At 49.8% G+C, this 18,335-nt stretch overlaps 1 protein-coding gene across 3 annotated transcripts in view; it reads left to right on the top strand.

The window, feature by feature from the left end:
- KIRREL3 (kirre like nephrin family adhesion molecule 3) overlaps nucleotides 1-18,335 on the top strand; it is a 751,157-nt gene that overhangs the window by 687,663 nt on the left and 45,159 nt on the right. For 2 of the 3 annotated variants that reach the window (XM_048827391.2, XM_048827394.2), the window contains 3 exons: nucleotides 6,830-6,930; nucleotides 9,855-10,053; nucleotides 11,657-11,692. In XM_048827391.2, coding sequence (XP_048683348.1) covers nucleotides 6,830-6,930; nucleotides 9,855-10,053; nucleotides 11,657-11,692 — 336 coding nt within the window. The remainder of the gene's footprint in view (nucleotides 1-6,829; nucleotides 6,931-9,854; nucleotides 10,054-11,656; nucleotides 11,693-18,335) is intronic. The other variant, XM_048827392.2, reaches the window with a different exon arrangement.

Genomic DNA, 18,335 nt, shown 5'->3' with positions numbered 1-18,335 from the left:
AAATGACCTTCCCCTCCCGCCTTTTTAAACTTGGATTTGTTTTGTATAAATGCACATGCGTGGATGGGAGCCCAGGTGAAAGATGCTGGCTGGATAAGCCTGTAACCTCTGGCTGAGTCACTGAAGTCCTCAAATAATGGTTTAACGACTTCAAGTTACAGAGAATCCACCGTTTACACTAGTTTAAACCTGCAAGTGAGCCATACCCCATACTGCAGAGAAAAGAGAACACCACCACCCCACCCCACCCCAGGTTTCTGCCAAGCTGACCCGGAGGGAAATTCCTTCCCGAGCCCAAATATGGCAATCAGTTAGATGACTACAGGTTGGTAATCTCAGCAAAGGGGTCAAGAACTGGGTTCCTGGGCTCCCCACTAGATGGGTCTCTGGGAAGGGGAGTGCGGAAGCAAGGCTGTACCAGTTATAAGTCAAACCAAAAAGCCTCAGTCTTTAGGGCTCTCCGTCCAGCACCTAGAAGTGGGTGTCTGGGGTTTTCTGTCTTCCATTACACTTGTGGCCCCATCCCTGCTCTTTCCATTGCTCCCACACAGGTGACTCTTGGTTTCTTTTGGGGCCCTCTCCTCTTCTGAGAGGGCAGCCATTGTCATTCCTGTAGGAAAGCCCTTCTGGGGACCCGCACACCTTTTGCCAGAGGTCCAGTAGGCTCATCCCTCCTTTCATTGGGGTCAAACTAGTAGCCTTCTTCTCCAGCACTAAATTCACACAAACACACGCACACTCATACATGGCCAATTTAAAAATGAATGTTGCACAGGAAGGCAGTCAAGCAGAGTGCGGACCTGTGTAGGGAATCCAGGGTTCTCTGTCCTACTTCTGCTTCACCCTCAGGTCCTAATTCTCCTCAGGGTGCCAAAAGGTAGCATATAGAAAGTAGAACACACTCAGGATAACAGAGTTTTTAACTGGGAGGGTTAAAAAATAAAACCAACATGTATCAGTTTGCCCACACACAGAAAGGGAAAGGAGAGGGGGAGAGAGAGATGGGGGCATGAAGCATAAGTGAATGTTGGCTGAGCTGGGTGAACTCTCTGATAAAACCAACACAGATGATCACAATGAGTTCAATCCATCCTGGTTTCACCTTCGACAGGAAGGGAAGCCTTAGGAGAGGGACTTGCTCTGGTGATATTTTCCTGCCCAGCTTCCAGGCCTCACAGTTTGAATAATGATCCCAAATAGGGCTATTTCTCAATGCTCATGAAGCTGCTTGAGCCATTGGAGTTCACCCACCCCTAACTGAAAACGTGCGGTCGGTCAGGGGTGTGATTTTTTTTTCCCCAACCCAACCAACATAGTTATGTTGGCAAAAGCCCTGACTTAGGTGCTGTTGTACTTGGGGGAAAGTGCTTTTGCTGGTATATTTTGTTCACGGGACTGGTTTCTCTATGATTGGTCTGTGGACCAGCGCCGGTCCCGGAGATCTCCCCGAGACAGTTTAGGAAGGCAGCAAGCTGGTTCCAGGTATCAAAAAGCTAGAGAAACACTATAATCTGTACAAGCAAAACAACATTATAGAGTTCCCAACAGAAACTCCAAAGAGATGTACCGCCAAACCCTTTCTACTGTAGCCAAAGCCTCCGTTAGAGATGGCTACTCTGTTTGGATAAAGCTGTGTTCTGTTAGGAGCGACAAACCCCTCTCATCATTGGGTCCCTCACACTCATAGTTTCTGAATAAGCGAAGGAATGCTTCCTTATATTCTAATCACATCAAGCTTATTTATTAACGTGCCTTTCTAGGGCTCCCAGCACTGTAGGGTGTGAGCACCTAACAGACATTGAGGAATTTATCCTCACAGCCCCCTAAGCCGGATTATCTTTGTCCCCCTTTTACTGATAGGGAAACTGAAGCACAGAGAGATTTAAGGTCAAGGTTCTTCAAAATTGACCAATGATGTTCAGGTGCCCAGCTCCAGACAGCTTTCAGGGGCCTGAATCCCAGAGGCTGCATGTTCGTCACTGCCTGAAAATCAAGTCATACATCCAAAAATGGAGGTATCCCAAATGACTAGTCATTATTTTTGAAAATCTTGGCCTAAACCTGTGGCAGAGGCGCAGGCCAGTGCTGTGAAAAGACTATCCTTTGCCTGCTTTTAAGGAGCCAGTATGTATCTGTGAAAGCATATGTGCGAGAGTGGGTGTGAATGTGTAGGGAGGCGCAATGGCATAGGTATATAGGTGAATGCAAAGGACTGCTTAAGTAAGAGCAGAGCGGGGAGACTAATTTGGAACCAGACCTGGGCAGAAGATGTCAGTGAAAATTACTTCTCTGGAAAGTGTTGCAAAATAATGTTTTCCATTTTCTCTTATGAGTCATTCCGTGACTTTCACCTCTGCTTGGGAATTAGCCATCAACAAATCTTGACTTTCTCCAGTGTATTCTGTATTCAGAATTATTCATCAAATAATTTCTGTGACTAATTCTTAGGCTGGGGCTTGTTTGCATGCATTTTCTCCTGAGTCTTGAATAGGTGAGCTGTTTTGACTGGACAATGTCGTCACATCATGTATTCCTGTTCTCTGGTTGAGAATTCAATAGAGGGGTAAATTTCACTCTTCAGTTTTACAGGTTCTATAGAATTTATTAAGAATTTTTTATTAAATTCTGCAGGACTTTTCCATACGAGACGTGTTCATGTTTGCAAATTCAAAATGTGCTTGTTGCAAATATTCTACAGTATTTGCTTAAAAGTCTCCTTTTAAACAACCATTCCTTCATTAGAATGTGTGAGGAAAGGGAATCCTAAAATGGTGCTAAGTCAGCCAAAGCGCAATCTTCTGAAAATCCAAATGCACATATCGACTTTTCTTTACAGACTGCAACTAGCTCTGTTCAAAAGCATGTTGTGGGAGTGAGGATTTCTGTGTGGTGAGTGTGTGAGAGTGGCAGATGGAGAATAAGTATGTGTGTGTATGTGCAAATATATATGTTTGAGTGAGAGTGTAGGTGTGTTTTCTGCATGCATTACACCTGTGTGTGTGTGTATGTGTGCACAAATCTATCTGTGAATGTGTGTATGAATATGTGTATATATATATATATGCATGCATATGTGTTTATTCATGAAGAAAGTGTGAATGTGCATGAATATTTGTGTTCGTGTGTGTCTACGCATGAAAAGTTGTGTGTGTGTGTGCGTGCGTGTGTGTTTATGGGTTGGGGGGAGGAGAAGTCTTCCAACGTAATCCACAGATGTGAATTCAAAACAAGGCTCAGCAGCCCGGTAGGTCATTAGGAGCAAAGTATGACTCACCGCTCTTGCCTCTGCCAGTCCATTTTGCCTTGCTGTGCTTGGCAGAGAGGCCCCGCCATGCCATAGGCGTTCAGAGCACGTTCCGGCTCAGCTGAGCAAGACGCGAGCGTGCAGAATGTTTAATTCAGGGACAACCTGCATCCTGCCAACTGCAGCCCCCGTCAGAGGAGCTAATTGCCTTCACCCTGATGCACAGACCGTGCCTGGATCCTGGCTTGTTGCTGTTTCCCCGTCTGCCAGCAGCCGCAGCAGCAGCTCACAGAAATGTAAATCTATTTTAATTAAGGGGCTAATAAACAGTAATTATGATGCCAGCACTTTTTCTGTTCCCCTGGAATCATTCTCCCTCAATCCCCGTTCATTTCCAGGTCCTCACTGGAAGACCTAGGGGCCTGACCTCTCCCACCTTGAAGGTTAAATGCTCCAAAGGCAAACCATGCACCATCAAAGAGTGAGCCCCTTTCTTTCTAAGCCGCACCACAGAAAGTTAATTATGCAGTGGCAGCTCCAGAGCATAGCTGGTAGCCATTCCCTCATTTGCATTCGCTTCCCCCACACTGGCACGGGAGTGCTGTGAGAGTGGCAGGAAGCCTAACCTTCCCCTCCTCTCCATGCCACCCAGCAGACCAAGCGCTGCTGGATTCCCATGTTCTTGGCCTGCCAGACAGCAGCAGTTCTTACATGGCACAGACACGGGGAGCAGTGGAGCAGGAGAGGGTGAAGTTCTAACCATTCCGTGCTTGGAGAGCCAGAGAGCACGCCGCTCTGACACACCCCACCGGGATGATACTGAGCCCACCTGCCCTGCAACCGTTTTGTAGCTCAGCTCCATCCCCACCTCCCACACCCTTCCAGAGGTGGCTGCACACATGAAGGGGCCCTGATCCACCCCCGAAGCAGGCAGAAAATGAAAAACAAGCCACCGAGTAAGCAGCCTGGCCCCCCGCGTCCCCACGGAATGGCTCGCTTGCCCCACAAGCCCTGTATATTTTTAATGTAAAGAATTAAATAAAATGTTTTGCAGTCCCGAGGTTGAAATCTCCCTCGTTCTGATCAAAAGCACAAAAACAACCCGCTTCCTGTGAAAGATGTCAGTGCTGATGTTTGCCCCTTGAGCTCCCTTTGCCGCTGACTCTGAGCTCCATCGAACAAATGGGCCGAGAAGAACCTGGCTGTATCCAACAAGCTCTGTCGCACGCAAGAGACAATACACTATATATATGTGTGCTAGAAAAATGTGCTCTGGAGAGCAATTCTGCACTGGCTGGGGATGGACTAGATGACCTCAGCTCTGTTTGTATAATAATCATGTGGCGCCATTAAATAATACTCTGTGCTTCTGTAACCCTTTCTGCTGGAGGATCTCAAAACACAGTGCCAACAATTCTTATTGTATTACCATGCCCATTTTCCATATGGGCAAATGAGGCATGGAAGGGAAGTGATTTAGAGTCAGAATCAGAACCCAGATCCCCACACCCAGACCTGTGCTTTAGTTACAAGATCTTCCATCTATCTCCAAGTGGCTAAAATCAAATTGAAGCCACTACTTGCAGATGGTAGCATGCGGCTCGGTGGAAACAGGGGATCTGGGACCTCACTTTGTGGCTAAGGGCTGGGTCAGAATGGGTCAGTTTTATTTCCAACCTGATGAGTTTATAAGCCCTTTTAAGAACCCTGGAAATCATAGTGACTGAGTGCAGTGATAACAGCCATCTATGGTACTTACATGGCCCCTGTTACTGTAGTATATGAGTATGAGGATCTCCACAAAATTACTGTGTTTATCCTCAACACTTCTGAGAGGCAGGGCAGTGCTATTCCCCATTGTACAGATGGGGAACTGAGGCACAGAGGCAAAGTGATTTGCCCCAGGTCACACAGGAAGTCTGTACCAGTACAGTGACTTGAACCCTGGTCTCCCAAGGCTTAGACTAGGGACAGGCCTACACTTAAAGCTTTAGGTTGGCATAGTGAAGGTGCTCAGGGGTGTGAAAAATCCACACCCTCTGGCACATAGCTATGCCAGCCTAGCCCCAGGTGCAGAAGCATTGTTCCGTCGATGAGAAGCTGGGAACGGGTGACAGGGGACGGATCACTTGATGATTCCCTGTTCTGGTCATTCCCTCTGGGGCACCTGGCATTGGCCACCATCGGAAGACAGGATCCTGGGCTAGATGGATCTTTGGTCTGACCCAGTATGGCTGTTCTTATGTCCTTATGACCTAGCAACCAGCGCTTAAGGCAGGTGGTTTTCCTTCCCCAGTTAAAAAACTTGGCTGTAGGCTCTGGGGTTAAGCCGGCAGACCTACTACATCGTAGTGATGCCACTATAATCCCTCATGGGATTTTCAAAGACACCTAAGCAGGGTACAAGCCTAACTCCCGTTGACCATTCTAACCGTGGGAGTTAGGCACGTAACGTGTTTAGACATTTTGAAAGCTCCACTAGGCGCCTCGCTGCATTTTTAGGCACCTAAGGCCCTTTGTAAATCTGGCCCTCTGTTCCCAAGTGACACAGGAGGCACGTCCCGGGGACGGGTTCTGCTCCTAGGCTGCCTGCATGGCACATTCGCTCTGTGTGACTGGAACTGATGCGCCCAGGCTCGCGAAGGAGGCATGGAGAGCCGCGTGCGGGCAGTCGCCGAGCCTGGGGTGGATCGTACGGTCTGCGGGACACAGACACCCCTGGCCATTGGCGCTCGCAGCCCTTGCCAGCTTTCTTTGCATCTGGCTCGTTCAGTCTCCGCCCCACAAGCCAACGGGGAGGAATTAGTGTAAATCGTCCCCTAATGAAAGCAGGCGATGAGGAATGGGAATAGCTGCTCAAGCAAGGCTGCCACTGCACTCCCTGCACGACCCCATCACAGGGCCTTATTACCGAAAGCGAGAAATAACGAGGGCTGCGAACAGCCTGTGGGGCTTTCGCCTCTAGGGCGAGCAAGAGACAGGGTGCCTCTTGCATTGTGCAAGAGCTCTCTCTGCTGGCCGCCCACAGGGCGCCTGAGATGGGAGAGAATTCGGAACGGAACGGGAAGGACAGCTTAGCACCGTGCGGGAACTGCCTTAGAGAGGGAAAGTGAGGGTCTCTTACAGTTTGTGTCAATGATGCCACTGTGGGCTTGGAGAGAGCTGGGGAGCGCTGTATCCACCGTGCAGATCCCCAGGATTTGTGTCACACCGCTCAGCAGAAGCAGCACAGCCCTGATGTGTATCCCTACAAGCCCCACTGAAAGGAAACAGTCTGGCCTGAAAGCAGAGCTTTTGGTCCCCATACAGGATCTTTGGTCTGCACTGTGTCCGTGATGCAGATCTCTGCTGCCCTGAAGGTTTGATCTGAGATCTCTCTCTCTCTCTCTGGAGAAGAGTGCATCTGTAACATAGCATCTCTGATAGCCGTCCTCCCCCCCCCAAAAAAAAACCTTCCCTGTGGGGGATACTGTGCTGGTTGCTCTTCATTAGCGTCACACAATATTTCCTGCTGTGGAGTCCCCCTGCATGTGGAAGAAGGTAGGGGGAAGTCAGCCAGGTTTCACCCCTTCTTCTCTCTTTCAGGCCCTCCCATAATTTCGAGCACTCAGACGCAGCACGCCCTGCATGGGGAAAAGGGACAGATCAAGTGTTTCATCCGCAGCACCCCTCCGCCAGACAGAATCGTGAGTAGGCCCATCCCTATCCCCATACTGAATGGGCTCGTACAGCGGGAGAGAGGCTGCTGCCCCTCCTGTCATAGCTCCTGGCCAGCCCTGTGCTAGATAATGAGGTTCGGTTTGTGGGCCACACTCTAATCCTGTGTGAATTCATTAAAGGAGAAGTCCTGGTGGCATTTAATCACCTTGGTAATAAGCAAAGCGCTTTGGAGCCCCAGGCAGTGGTTCTGCACTTTTGACTGGCTGGGAAATTCACAAGGTTTTGCAAAGCCAGAAATGGAGCATGTTCTGTAACCAGGGGATGAAAAAGCCCTTGGCTGCTTATGGAAAAAGGTTCTGGCGGAGCCCTGCATCCCATACACTGGGAAACTGGGCTGCTCCTTCTTTGAGTATACTGTACCCAGGTTCAAGACCTGAGGAAGAGCTCCGTGTAGCTCCAGAGCTTGTCTCTCTCCCCAACAGGAGCTGATCCAATAAAAGAGATTCCCTCCCCCAGCTTAAAAAGAACAGGAGGACTTGTGGCACCTTAGAGACTAACAAATTTATTAGAGCATAAGCTTTCGTGGGCTACAGCCCACTTTGTCTCTCTAATACTAAACCCAGTGTTGTGAAAGGAAAACACCTTCCTCCAGCCTTTAAATCACAGCATCTGGGCACGGAACAGCCCAGCCTCCCTCACATGTACACGCCTTCAAACATGGAATAACTCGCACACCTGCACCCAAGCATGGAACAACCTAGCTGCATGCTTTCAGGCTGTTCCCCAGAGCTGGTCAAAGGCGAGCAGCACAGTTGGAACCTCAAATGGCTGTTCGGTTCAACCACATCCTTGCAGTTTTCTGTGCAGGGCATTTGTGGCCGTGGGTGGTTGTTGGGATGAAGGCTGTGCTTCACATAAACACCCCCGGTCACATGTGCTCAAAGGAATTGATGCATGAATATAGAATCATAGAATAACAGAGTTGGAAGGGACCTCTGGAGGCCATCTAGTCCAATCCCCTGCCCATAGCAGTACCAATCCCAACTAAATCATCCCAGCCAGGGCTTTACCAAGCCTGACCTTAAACATCCGGAGGCAGAGACCAGGAATCAGAGCCAAGGGTCAGAGCCGGAGGCAGGGACCAGGAATCAGAGCCAAGGGTCAGAGCCGGAGGTAGGGACTAGGAATCAGAGCAGAGGCGGGAACAAGCAGGGGAGCAGGACTGGGCAGGCCAGGAGGAGCAAGGCTGGGAGCAAGGCAGGATCAGGGCTGGAGCAAGGCTAGGAAAAGGGCAAGCACAGGAGAGGTTGCAGATGCGGGCATGTCCACTGAGCAGCCAGTGATCAGTGGTTGCTGTTGGGTTTAAGAGCAGGCTGTCTGACTTCCTCAGACAATCAGGTGGTCCAGCTGCTGCGCTCATAGGCTGGAGACCGGGCCAGCGCTGCTGCCAGACCTCATTCCTGAAGCCCCCCAGCGGCTGGCATTTGCTCACATAAACTGGTTGGCAGAAATCAGGATGGCATCACATACGATTTGTGACCAAACAGTGTAAACTAGCCAGAGAAGGGAGGCTGGTGCAGTGGTGAGACAGCTAGAGTCACAAAGGGACTTTGCCCAGCTCCAGGATGGGGCTCATGGCTGAGAATGCCAAGTGGAGACAGGTGCTTGCTTCCAGCCTCTCATTCAGGCACCTAAGGCCCAGACCAGGGAGTTAGGCACCTAAATGTCATTGTGAATCTGGACCGTAAGCCCCACCCTTTTCCTCTGCATTTTCACTCCTGGTTAGCTCCCCGCTCAGCGTGCTGGCTTCTGAGAATCCTTTTCTTAGACACCTAACTTGCCCCCCGACACACACACCCCTCACAATGCATGGGGAGCCTGGCCATCTGACTCAGAGCTGAGAGTTCCACTGGGCAGCAGGGTATCTAAATCCCTTTGTGAATCTAGCCTTTAGTCTCTCTGGGGCTCAGTTCCCCATCCACACAATGGGGATAATCATACAGCCCTGCTGCACAGGGGCGCTGTGGATGCTCCGATGCTGTAGTTCTGGGGGTCATCGAAGCACCGAGTGTAGCTAACTTACTTGCAGTGAACAGTTTGACCAGGTCTTTGATCGCATTCACACCCACCCCAGCACAGAATGCCTCCACAGCTCCTAAAGCACCAGCATGAAGCTGCCACTGCAGCAATTGTAAAGATCTAGGCTGTGGGGCTCCATATTCGTCCCCGCTCGTTGAGCCCAGACAGAGAGACACAGGTTACAAGTCAGGAATATTTGCTAATATTCAGGGCCAGTGCTACAAACTGCACCTGGGATCAGAAAATCCAGCTCCCAAGGGATCCTTCTGTCCCGGCCCAGGAAAGAGTCTGAAGGCTGGAGTGAGCTGGCAGCTGGGTTGATGATGCATGGAGCAGAATAGAATCCTGCCATGTCCCCCACATTGAACATGAATGCATTTTTACAGCATTTTAATCATTCCAGTCTCAAGCCAAGCTGTCTGTTCAGTTTCCCCAGTATAGCAAACACAGGGCCTGTTGTAATCCTCTACACCACTTACCCTTAGAACTGGACAAGAAGTGCCCGATCTGGGTATCTTGCTGATTGGCTTCTGAATTTGTGCCTCAGTTTGCACCTAGAAACAACTGCATTTGAAATTTAGTGGCTGCAGTTTAGCCACTGGCACGTCAACGTCCAGAGTGGAATTTTCCAAAGCACCTAAGTGACTTAGGAGCACAGGTTCCTGTGTCTTTCAGTGGGACTCATGCTCCTAAATCTCATAAATGCTTTTGAAAGTCCCCCCCTAACTGACTCCCCTTGCACATTAGACATCCTCAGGCTACAGTCTGTGCCCACCGTTATGTAGGGGTGCACACCCCAGGCCAAGTTGAGGCTCTTCTAAAAGAATTAGGCCCTAAATGAACAAAACTAACCCCTCTTGTTGATTTGCAGGCCTGGTCCTGGAAGGAGAACGTGCTGGAGTCTGGGACCTCAGGGCGCTATACAGTGGAGACGGTCAGCACAGAGGAAGGCGTCATCTCGACACTGACCATCAGCAACATCGTCCGAGCTGATTTCCAGACCATTTACAACTGTACTGCCTGGAACAGCTTCGGCTCAGACACTGAGATCATCCGGCTGAAAGAACAAGGTGGGAGCCACAGACACGGTGCTTAGAAACCAGCAGCGGCTCCTGGGCGTTGCGAATTAGCAGCTGGCTGCTCCAGAAGACCAGGGAGGTGCTATGATATCCAGGAGACATGTCAAAGGGCAACTGGGATGTTTTTTAGGAAGACACTGGGAAGGCTTGTTGGATGGCCCTAGCTCCCAAAGCTTTATGTCTCTGGGAGATGGGAAACGCTCTGCAGAGCCGATGCCAGCTGCACAGTGTGACGGCTGGGAGGTGTCACTAGCTTTTTGTGTGGCTCACTCGGTCTGAGTAGTCTGTAAACGCCCTTGCCACTCATTGAAGTCAAGGGGTGTTGGCTCAGGGCTGAGCCCTCTCAAGTGAAGCAGAAGTGGAAGGGTAAAGGCCATTGGGAGTTAATTGACGTGTGCGCTGCTCAGAAGCCCCTGTTCCACCACACACTGCAGTGCTGTTGCTGAGGACTGGAGGAGGCTACATGCTCCAGTGACCGTCCACGTAAGAGGGCCCAAAGCACAAATCTGTTGCAGTGGCAGAGCCTGCTAATGAAACCTGGTCAGCAATTCTCACTGAGTCCATGCGATGCAAGCTGACAGCATCTCGTTGCTCTGCGAAGCAGGACACAGACCCAAGTGGGCCAGCTTGGTGTTCGAAGCTTCAAGCAGAGTGCCCATCGGAGATGCAAGTTTTGGGAGGGCTGGACAGATGGAACCCATGGCAGTCAGAGTGGAAGGGAAGGGCAGCTCCTAGAAAGGGTTAAGCAGCTCTCTGAGTAATTCTGGGGCAGTGTGGGGGCTTCCACGCTGGGGGCTCTGCCTTTGTAGAGAATGTTTTGCTCCTGGAGGGACTCCAGTTCTAGTCTATGTTATTAAATGCCCAGGCAGGCAGGTGGATTGTTCTCATTAAGCTCTGATTTATATGGGCAAGGCTGCCATCCAGATTAAATCAGAGCTAAATGAACCCCTCAAAATTGGCCTCGCACTTCTTCCAATGCAAACAGACCGTGTTTTTTCCGATCGTCTGCCAATCAGAGCCTGTGCATGGCAATGAGGTGAGTTCCTAGTGGACAGAACCAACAAACTGGGTCCCAGTGGGCAGCTCTGCAGGGCAATGGGTCTGGGTCCCAGCCCATGCCACTGCATGGGGTGGAGCTGGACACCAGTGGGTGTGGGCAACCATGCAGGACTCTTTAGTTGGGTCCTGCAAGGGCACTGTTGACTCTGCTGGAGATGGAGAAGGGGCCTAGCAGGTGACATGGCAGTGGAGTTAGATCCCTGCCCAGGGGAGTGATTCCCAATGGTTGAACCTATAGGAAAGCAGAACTGAATCCTAGTGGTTGTCCCTGCTGTACAACGGTGCCGAATCCATGAGGTGGGGTCTCTACACTACTCTGAAGTCATATCCCAGCAATCTGCAGTGTAGTCCCAGATGGTAGCTCCCGGTCCCCATGCAGTGGAACCTCAGACTAGGGTGGTAGAGAATATCTATTTCAGGGGAACGTCCATGCACCATTCCATCCTCCAGCAGCAAAGAGCCTGCCTGCTCAGAGATACTGACGTGTGCACTTGGGCTTGGCAAGGCTGTAGACGCTTGCTTTATTTTCAAACAGGTACGGAAATGAAATCAGGAGCTGGTATGGAAGCAGGTATGGAATCATGAGCTGAAGGTGAATATGTGACTTGCCCCCAGCTGCGTTTTTCACACCTTAGCATTCAGCAGCCTCCTTCTAGCTTTACCTTTCCTGAGACAGACAGCGGGAGGGCAGGAAGAGATCTCTCAAAGGCTCTGAGAGACGGCATGCACCAGTGAACAGGAGCCCTGGATTCTAATCCCAGCTCTGCATGTGACCTCTTGGTGCCTCGGTTTCCCCATCTGTTAATACTTAGACCCTTTTGTAAAGTGCTGTGGAGTTTACAGACTAGATGCTCTGTATAAATGCTAAGTATTATTATGGGGAAACACACAGACAAACCAGTGAATTTCAAGAGGGGCAATGAACTTCCAGCCATCTTTCCCCACCTTAGTCGGAGGGAGTTAGCCACTGTCAGCATTAGGTGGGACAGGAATGGACCTGAAATGGGGCAGATGCAGGATGCATTGCCTTTGTCACAAACTGTTGTTAGCTGTATTTCTCATCTCCCTGAACCACAGCACCCTCCATGAAGCCTGGATTAGGCTTCCCAGGGGACTGGAGCTGATGAGTCAGCAAATTGCAGCACTGGGCTCTTTGTCAGCTCTGTTCACTGTTACTCTGGCCCACCCATTACCATCCCTGGCCACCTGACCATCTCATTGTGCCTTTCCATTGTAAGTGACTGTGTCTTCCATCCCAGGAGAGCCCTTGGCGTTATCTCTGCCAGGAGCCAGCTTTTCCCATTCCCTGTGTCATGCTCCATCCGCTGCTGGCCACATCACTTGTCCAGGACCAAACCCTATCATTAAGAGTCCCTCACTTGCCTCTGGATCTCACTCCCTGCTCCCTTGATGATGAACTAGCAGGCATTGACAGTGTCTCCAGGCTCCCATCTCTCCACTCACCTGGCGTTGCTTGTTTCTCTAAGACGAACAAGTAATTGCAGAAGCTCTGTGATGTCTGCTCTTCACGATGAGTTTTCATCGTCTGCTTGAGCTTTGCCTAGCACAAGATTTCCCATTCAGGTTGCTCAAAGAAGTGGGTGACCAAACCTCTCTTCTGATTCTCCCTGGATGTCCATGGCTCACCCCTTACCCTCTCATCTTTCTAATCAGTTGACCTTCCTGTGCATTGTGGCTTATATCAACCCACTCACAAGCTCTAATGGACGCCGTCCATCTAAGCGAGGGCACAAGCCTTCTCAGTGAAGGTACAAAGAAGGACACGGTGTATGCAGTAGAACATGGCGAGATGTGTCTGTGGTATTAGCAGGATCCATTCAAAGGTGGCTTGGTGCAATGTTCCAAAGACTGGCTTTAGGGAGACGAGTTTGTAATAACTCTTAAGAGTTTGCTCATATTTGAAACCTCATTTGGTAAAACTGCTGCACGCAGAATGCAAGGGTGCCCGTTGGATATTGGGGATAGCGAAGTGCGGGCTGCATGCACAGCAGATCTGGTGAGCGATAGGTGACTGGGCTAATAGGTTATCTCTGCACTGACCACCAGCAGGCAGAGTTGTCTGGAAGCAGAATGGTAGAGAAGTGGCAAAAGAGAGGGTGAAGGCTCCAGCAGCCATATTTAGGGACTCACTCTAAAGAAGGAAGCAGGGCTTGGGAAATTGAGCGTAGGGCATATGAGGAAGGCTCACAGATGCTACCTGCCCATTAAGTTGGCTTCAGCAGCTTAAAGTAGCCATCTCCGATTCTACACAGGAGGCACGGAGGGTATAGAGCGCCACCGGTGGCTGTGTTGGGAGCCATCTGGAGCCCTTGACACAGCAAGTTACCCAGAAGGAACAGTGTCTAGCAAAGTGGTGAGATTTGCAGACACTGTGACTGTCCAGCAAGGGGCATGTTAGCGATGCCAAAGGTAAACTAGGGTTAAGAGGAGCGCTCCTCTCCAATATGCTTGCAATACAGTTTGGAAGGCTAGAAGTCTGGGAGTAAATCTGACTGATCCAAGTCAAGGTAGGGATCTGCTGTAGATGGGGGCAAGCTGGGTGTAATGTTCTCTGGGGCAGGTCCCTCTCAGCATTCTTGGACAGGATGTTAGAACAACCAGCAGGGAAGTTGTACACCAAATTTTGATGCATGCTGGGATATGATATTAGGGGTGTTCTTTCCTGGCAAAGAGTGTCATGGCCTTCTCTTGTGGCTGATCCACCAGAGGATGACAGCCTACTACTGCTACTGACAAATGGAGCTTTACTGCTTTAGCTCGAGTGGTAGAGGACTGTGCTTTGATGCTGAAGGGCCTGGTTCAACCTGTAACGCTGACACCTGCAACGGGATGGTTACATTCAGTGACTTCAGCTGCAAGCATTGAGCCCAGCTGGACACATTCAGTAAAGTTGCTAGTCCTTGACCTTAACACTGTATTCATTCAAAGCCCTCAGAGATGATCTCAGATACAATTTTGTGGTGTAGAGCTGGCTGAAAATGTTTGCAAACATCCATTCAAATAGTGACTGTAAACATGCACTCATGGATGGGCCTCGCCACCCCTTTGTAGTCCTTTCTATGAGCTTTGAGAAAGGTTTTATAGGCAAAAATATTTGCCAGAAGTGTCCTGGGGGCTCATGTGAATATGCATCTGCACAAGGAGTGTTGCTGGCAATGTTCACACGGTCATTGGGGAAGCTCTTTGCAGGTTTGGCAGTCATCCAGGCAGGGAGCAGAAACAGTACCATGTGAATGAAGTGGCCAGTCACATGGCATGAATAGCAAATTACATATACACGCATTAACACTCAGCAGACACCTTGCGAGCAAGCCAGGGGCTGAAATGCATTGTCATAAACCATGCACTGACTCATTTCAAACAACCACCTAAATAACGAAGATTAAATCTGTCTGCGGATAATCCACAAACAGAAGAAACAGGCTAAATCCACCAAGTAAATTGCTTGTCCAGCCCTACTGAGGGCAAAAGAAAACAGGGGAATACACCTGTGATAGCTGGTGTATGCTCTAAAACACTGAATGAGCAAAGGACCCTTGAAGTAGCCACAACTAGTTGTCCTTAAAAATGTAGATGGGATCAGTAACTGCTAGGTTTTTTCTCATGGGCATTTCTATAACAGTATTGCCCTACCGCCTTATCACTCAAAGACATGCGGGAGCAATCTATAGAAACCAGTGTCCATGGTGAATAGTGCATGTCTCTCCCCTAATCCCTTGGCTGCCCTGAATGGCCTCTTGTATTATGCACCCCCATGGCCCTGCCAGGGCCAGCCTAGACTGGAAGTTGGAGGGAACTATCCGCCCTCATGTGGTCTGAGAACTACAACAAATGCCTGCGGCAGCCAGTAAATACAAGTATACATCAGTGAGACAGGACAACCCCGCCTGGAAATCTCCTTCTGCCCTCTTTACTTCTACAGGGAGGAGAGTGAAATATACAAAGGTGTCCAAGGATTCGGAACAGATGGAGGCTTGACCTTGATCCACTCCTAGACTAGTAGTAACTGCGTGGGCCACTGGAAAGATCATTTCCCTGCTAAACTTGCAATAAGGTCTCGGCTTTGACCTTTGACCCAGATCAGTCAGAGGAGAACCCCTCCGACACTCTTAGTGGATGCTTGCTCTTGCCCTAAGTCACTTCCCTTGGGTTTCCAGGAAGGTCTGTTGTTCAATCTCATGTCCTCACTGTGTATATCGATTTTTACATCAAGATTGGATGTTTTCCTAAAAGATCTGCTCTAGTTCAAACAGGAATTAATTCAGGGAAGACCTCTGGCCTCTGTTACACAGGAGGTCAGACTAGGTGATCACAGTGGTCCATTCTGGTTTTATAATCTATGGATCTGTGTCCACCAGTATTAACAATCTCCATTTGCACAGACGAGTGAAGCATGGGGACATTTTTTTTTCTCTAGACTTCCTAGAAAAGTGTTCATTTACAAGGCAGACCCACATGAGCAGAACCAATTTGCATCTAGAAAGTAACTTATTTTCACTGACTAATCCCTCCGCTTCTTGAGAAGGGAGGGCTGTGAGAATTAGCTTCCACTCTATGCCGCCACCAGAAGTTCAAGATGAACTAGGGATGGGCAAAGATCTTTTTGCCTAACTCTGAGCCCACTGGAATGCCGTGGGTTTGAAAGTTCAGCCTGAACTTGGGTTAGTGGCACTGGGGCCATGGTATTGGGTGTTGATCCCTTTGGATGAGACTGAGGGCAGGTCTACCCTTAAAATGCTGCATTGGCACGGCTGCGGTGCTTTAGTGAAGACACTGTGCTGAGGGGAGAGCGTCTCCCGTTGGCTTAGCTAATTCACTTGCATGAGAGGGGCTGCCTGCCTGGGGTGTTAAGGTCAGGATAACTGTCACTAAGGGGTGTGGATTTTTCACAGCCCTGAGCAACATAATTATACCAAAGTCATACCCGTAGTGTAGATCTGGCCTGAGCAAAGGAGTAGAGAGGGAAAGAGACAGATCCTCATGATATCAATGGATTGCACACCCGTTGTGATGGCACCATAGCCCAGGACAGAGTAAACAGGCCAATAGAATGTGTCCACATGAGAAAGTGGCACTAACTGGACTTCAGGTGTGTATTGAAACCGATTTAGCTTGCAGTTATTTAAACCAAAGTCATGCAAACTACTAGGTGGGCACTGATTTGGGTTTAAAAGTGGCGTGTATTGATTTAGATTGTCTATTGCAAATCGGTTTTTTCCAAACCAAAATGAATTATTCCTAAACCGAACTCAGAGGGGAGGAGGTGTGCACAGTTTAGATTGTCTTCACTACAAATTCAGCTCGGTCTGAACTACAGATTTTTCCCCTTGCCATGCTCCCCATTCATACAGCCCCACGCCTCTGTCATTGCCCCATGAGGAAGCTGCGCTGAGCTTCAGAGCAGAGCCCAGGGTTGCTGATAACATGTATTGCAGTGGAGACACGCAGCCATGAGTAGCCCTAAAAATTGAGACACGATGGTCCACCACTCCCATCCCATAAACTCCTGGTCGGAAGTGGACTATCAATCTGGCCCTGCTAAGCTTCGTGCTTGCAGTTTCTCCAGGTTCCCCCCCATCTCCTGTGTTTGAGACAGTAGAACAGCATGGTGGTGCATTTACGGATGGAGCTACCCTGGGTCAATTTACCATATTACTGTTTACCCCATGCAACTCTCTCATGTCACCACCATAAGCTTGGGGAGATTTGACCAGTCCTCAAACAGAGCTCAGCCCTCCCCTTAGCTACAGTTTGACTCACTTCTGGAGGCAATGAGAGCGCTAGGTTTAGATTAGAGGAGAAGGTGTTTTGTGAGCCCAGGCCACGTTCTCCAAACCCAAACGGCACCTGCGAGTGTCTCAAACCCTCAGCCTCGACGCAGCAGCTGATTTATGCAGGGACCACTAAGGCTTTCCAGTGGGTGATCGTCACTGTGTTCCTGTAATAACGGCAGACAGCGGTGACTGGGGAAAGCCCCCAGGAGGGCACGCACAAAAGAGTCAAGGTTCAGCGAGAAGGAATCGTTCCCGGTGGCACTGTGGCATTTCATATATTCATTCTCTCTCCGTGATTCCAGATCAAATTGGCTCATTTGCCAAGTCGAAGGGCCTTGTTTCCCTAACCGCTCCTCACATCAGCAGCAAGGAAAACTAACCCCACGGCTGGAGCGGAGCTGAGCATTCGGCTGCTGATGCCCAAGGCAGAAGAGAACCCAGCTCACTGCCCCGTAGCTGATTCGGCTCCTGTGCAGTTAACAAATGTAACCATCTCTGTGCTAGTAAAGGCAGCTGGGAGCAGCTACAGAGTAGAAAGGGTCAGTCTTAAAGTCACCTGGATCCCAAGGGGCCCCATCGATCCTCCCAGGCCAGCCAATAGGGAGGAAGGATGGCCCAGTGGTTAAGTTGCTAAGCTAGGACGAATAGACCTGGCTTCAAGACCTTGCTCGGCCACAGGCTTATTATTTCCTTGGGCAAGTTCCGTAGTTTCTCTGAGCATCAGCACCCCGTCTGTACAATGGGGTGAAGTACAGTAGCTCAGCTACCACAGAAGTGGGGGGCTCTGTAAGTCACTAATAGAACAGGGAATCCTGGGAACCAGCCCTCCGGCTTTCACAAGCTTCTTACAGTGGATGCATATGTGGCATTCACAACACCCTGTAAACGTGGCCCTGCTTTGCCCTCTGTCACCAGGCTGTGGTGCCTGATGCTGTTGGCTATTGCACACCATTGAGACCCTCAGGGCTCCAGCTGGGGTTTTGAATGCCTGTCTCAAATCCTCAGCATTTGGTGAGGGCACCGGTCGGATCTGGGGTTCATTTGCAAACGTTAGACCCAGATCCCCCCTAGGTTTGTGAGGGGCATACATAAGAACATAAGAATGGCCATACTGGGTCAGACTAAAGATTCTTCTAGCCTAGTATCCTGTCTTCCGACAGTGGCCGATGCCAGGTGCCCCAGAGGGAATGAACAGAACAGGGAATCATCAAGTGATCCATCCCCTGTTACCCATTCCCAGCTTCTGGCAAAGAGAGGCTAGGGACACCTTCCCTGCCAATCCTGGTTAATAGCCGTTGATGGACCTATCCTCCATGAATGTATCTAGTTCTTTTTTGAACCCTGTTATAGTCTTTGCCAGAGGATGTTGTGAAGACCAAGAGTTCCACAGGTTGACAGTGCGTTGTGTGAAGAAATACT

This window comes from Caretta caretta, chromosome 22 (assembly GCF_965140235.1).
Source record: "Caretta caretta isolate rCarCar2 chromosome 22, rCarCar1.hap1, whole genome shotgun sequence".
Classification (NCBI taxonomy): domain Eukaryota; kingdom Metazoa; phylum Chordata; order Testudines; family Cheloniidae; genus Caretta; species Caretta caretta.
Note: the sequence above shows the minus strand (reverse complement) of the source record. Positions and strands in the feature narration are given on the sequence as shown.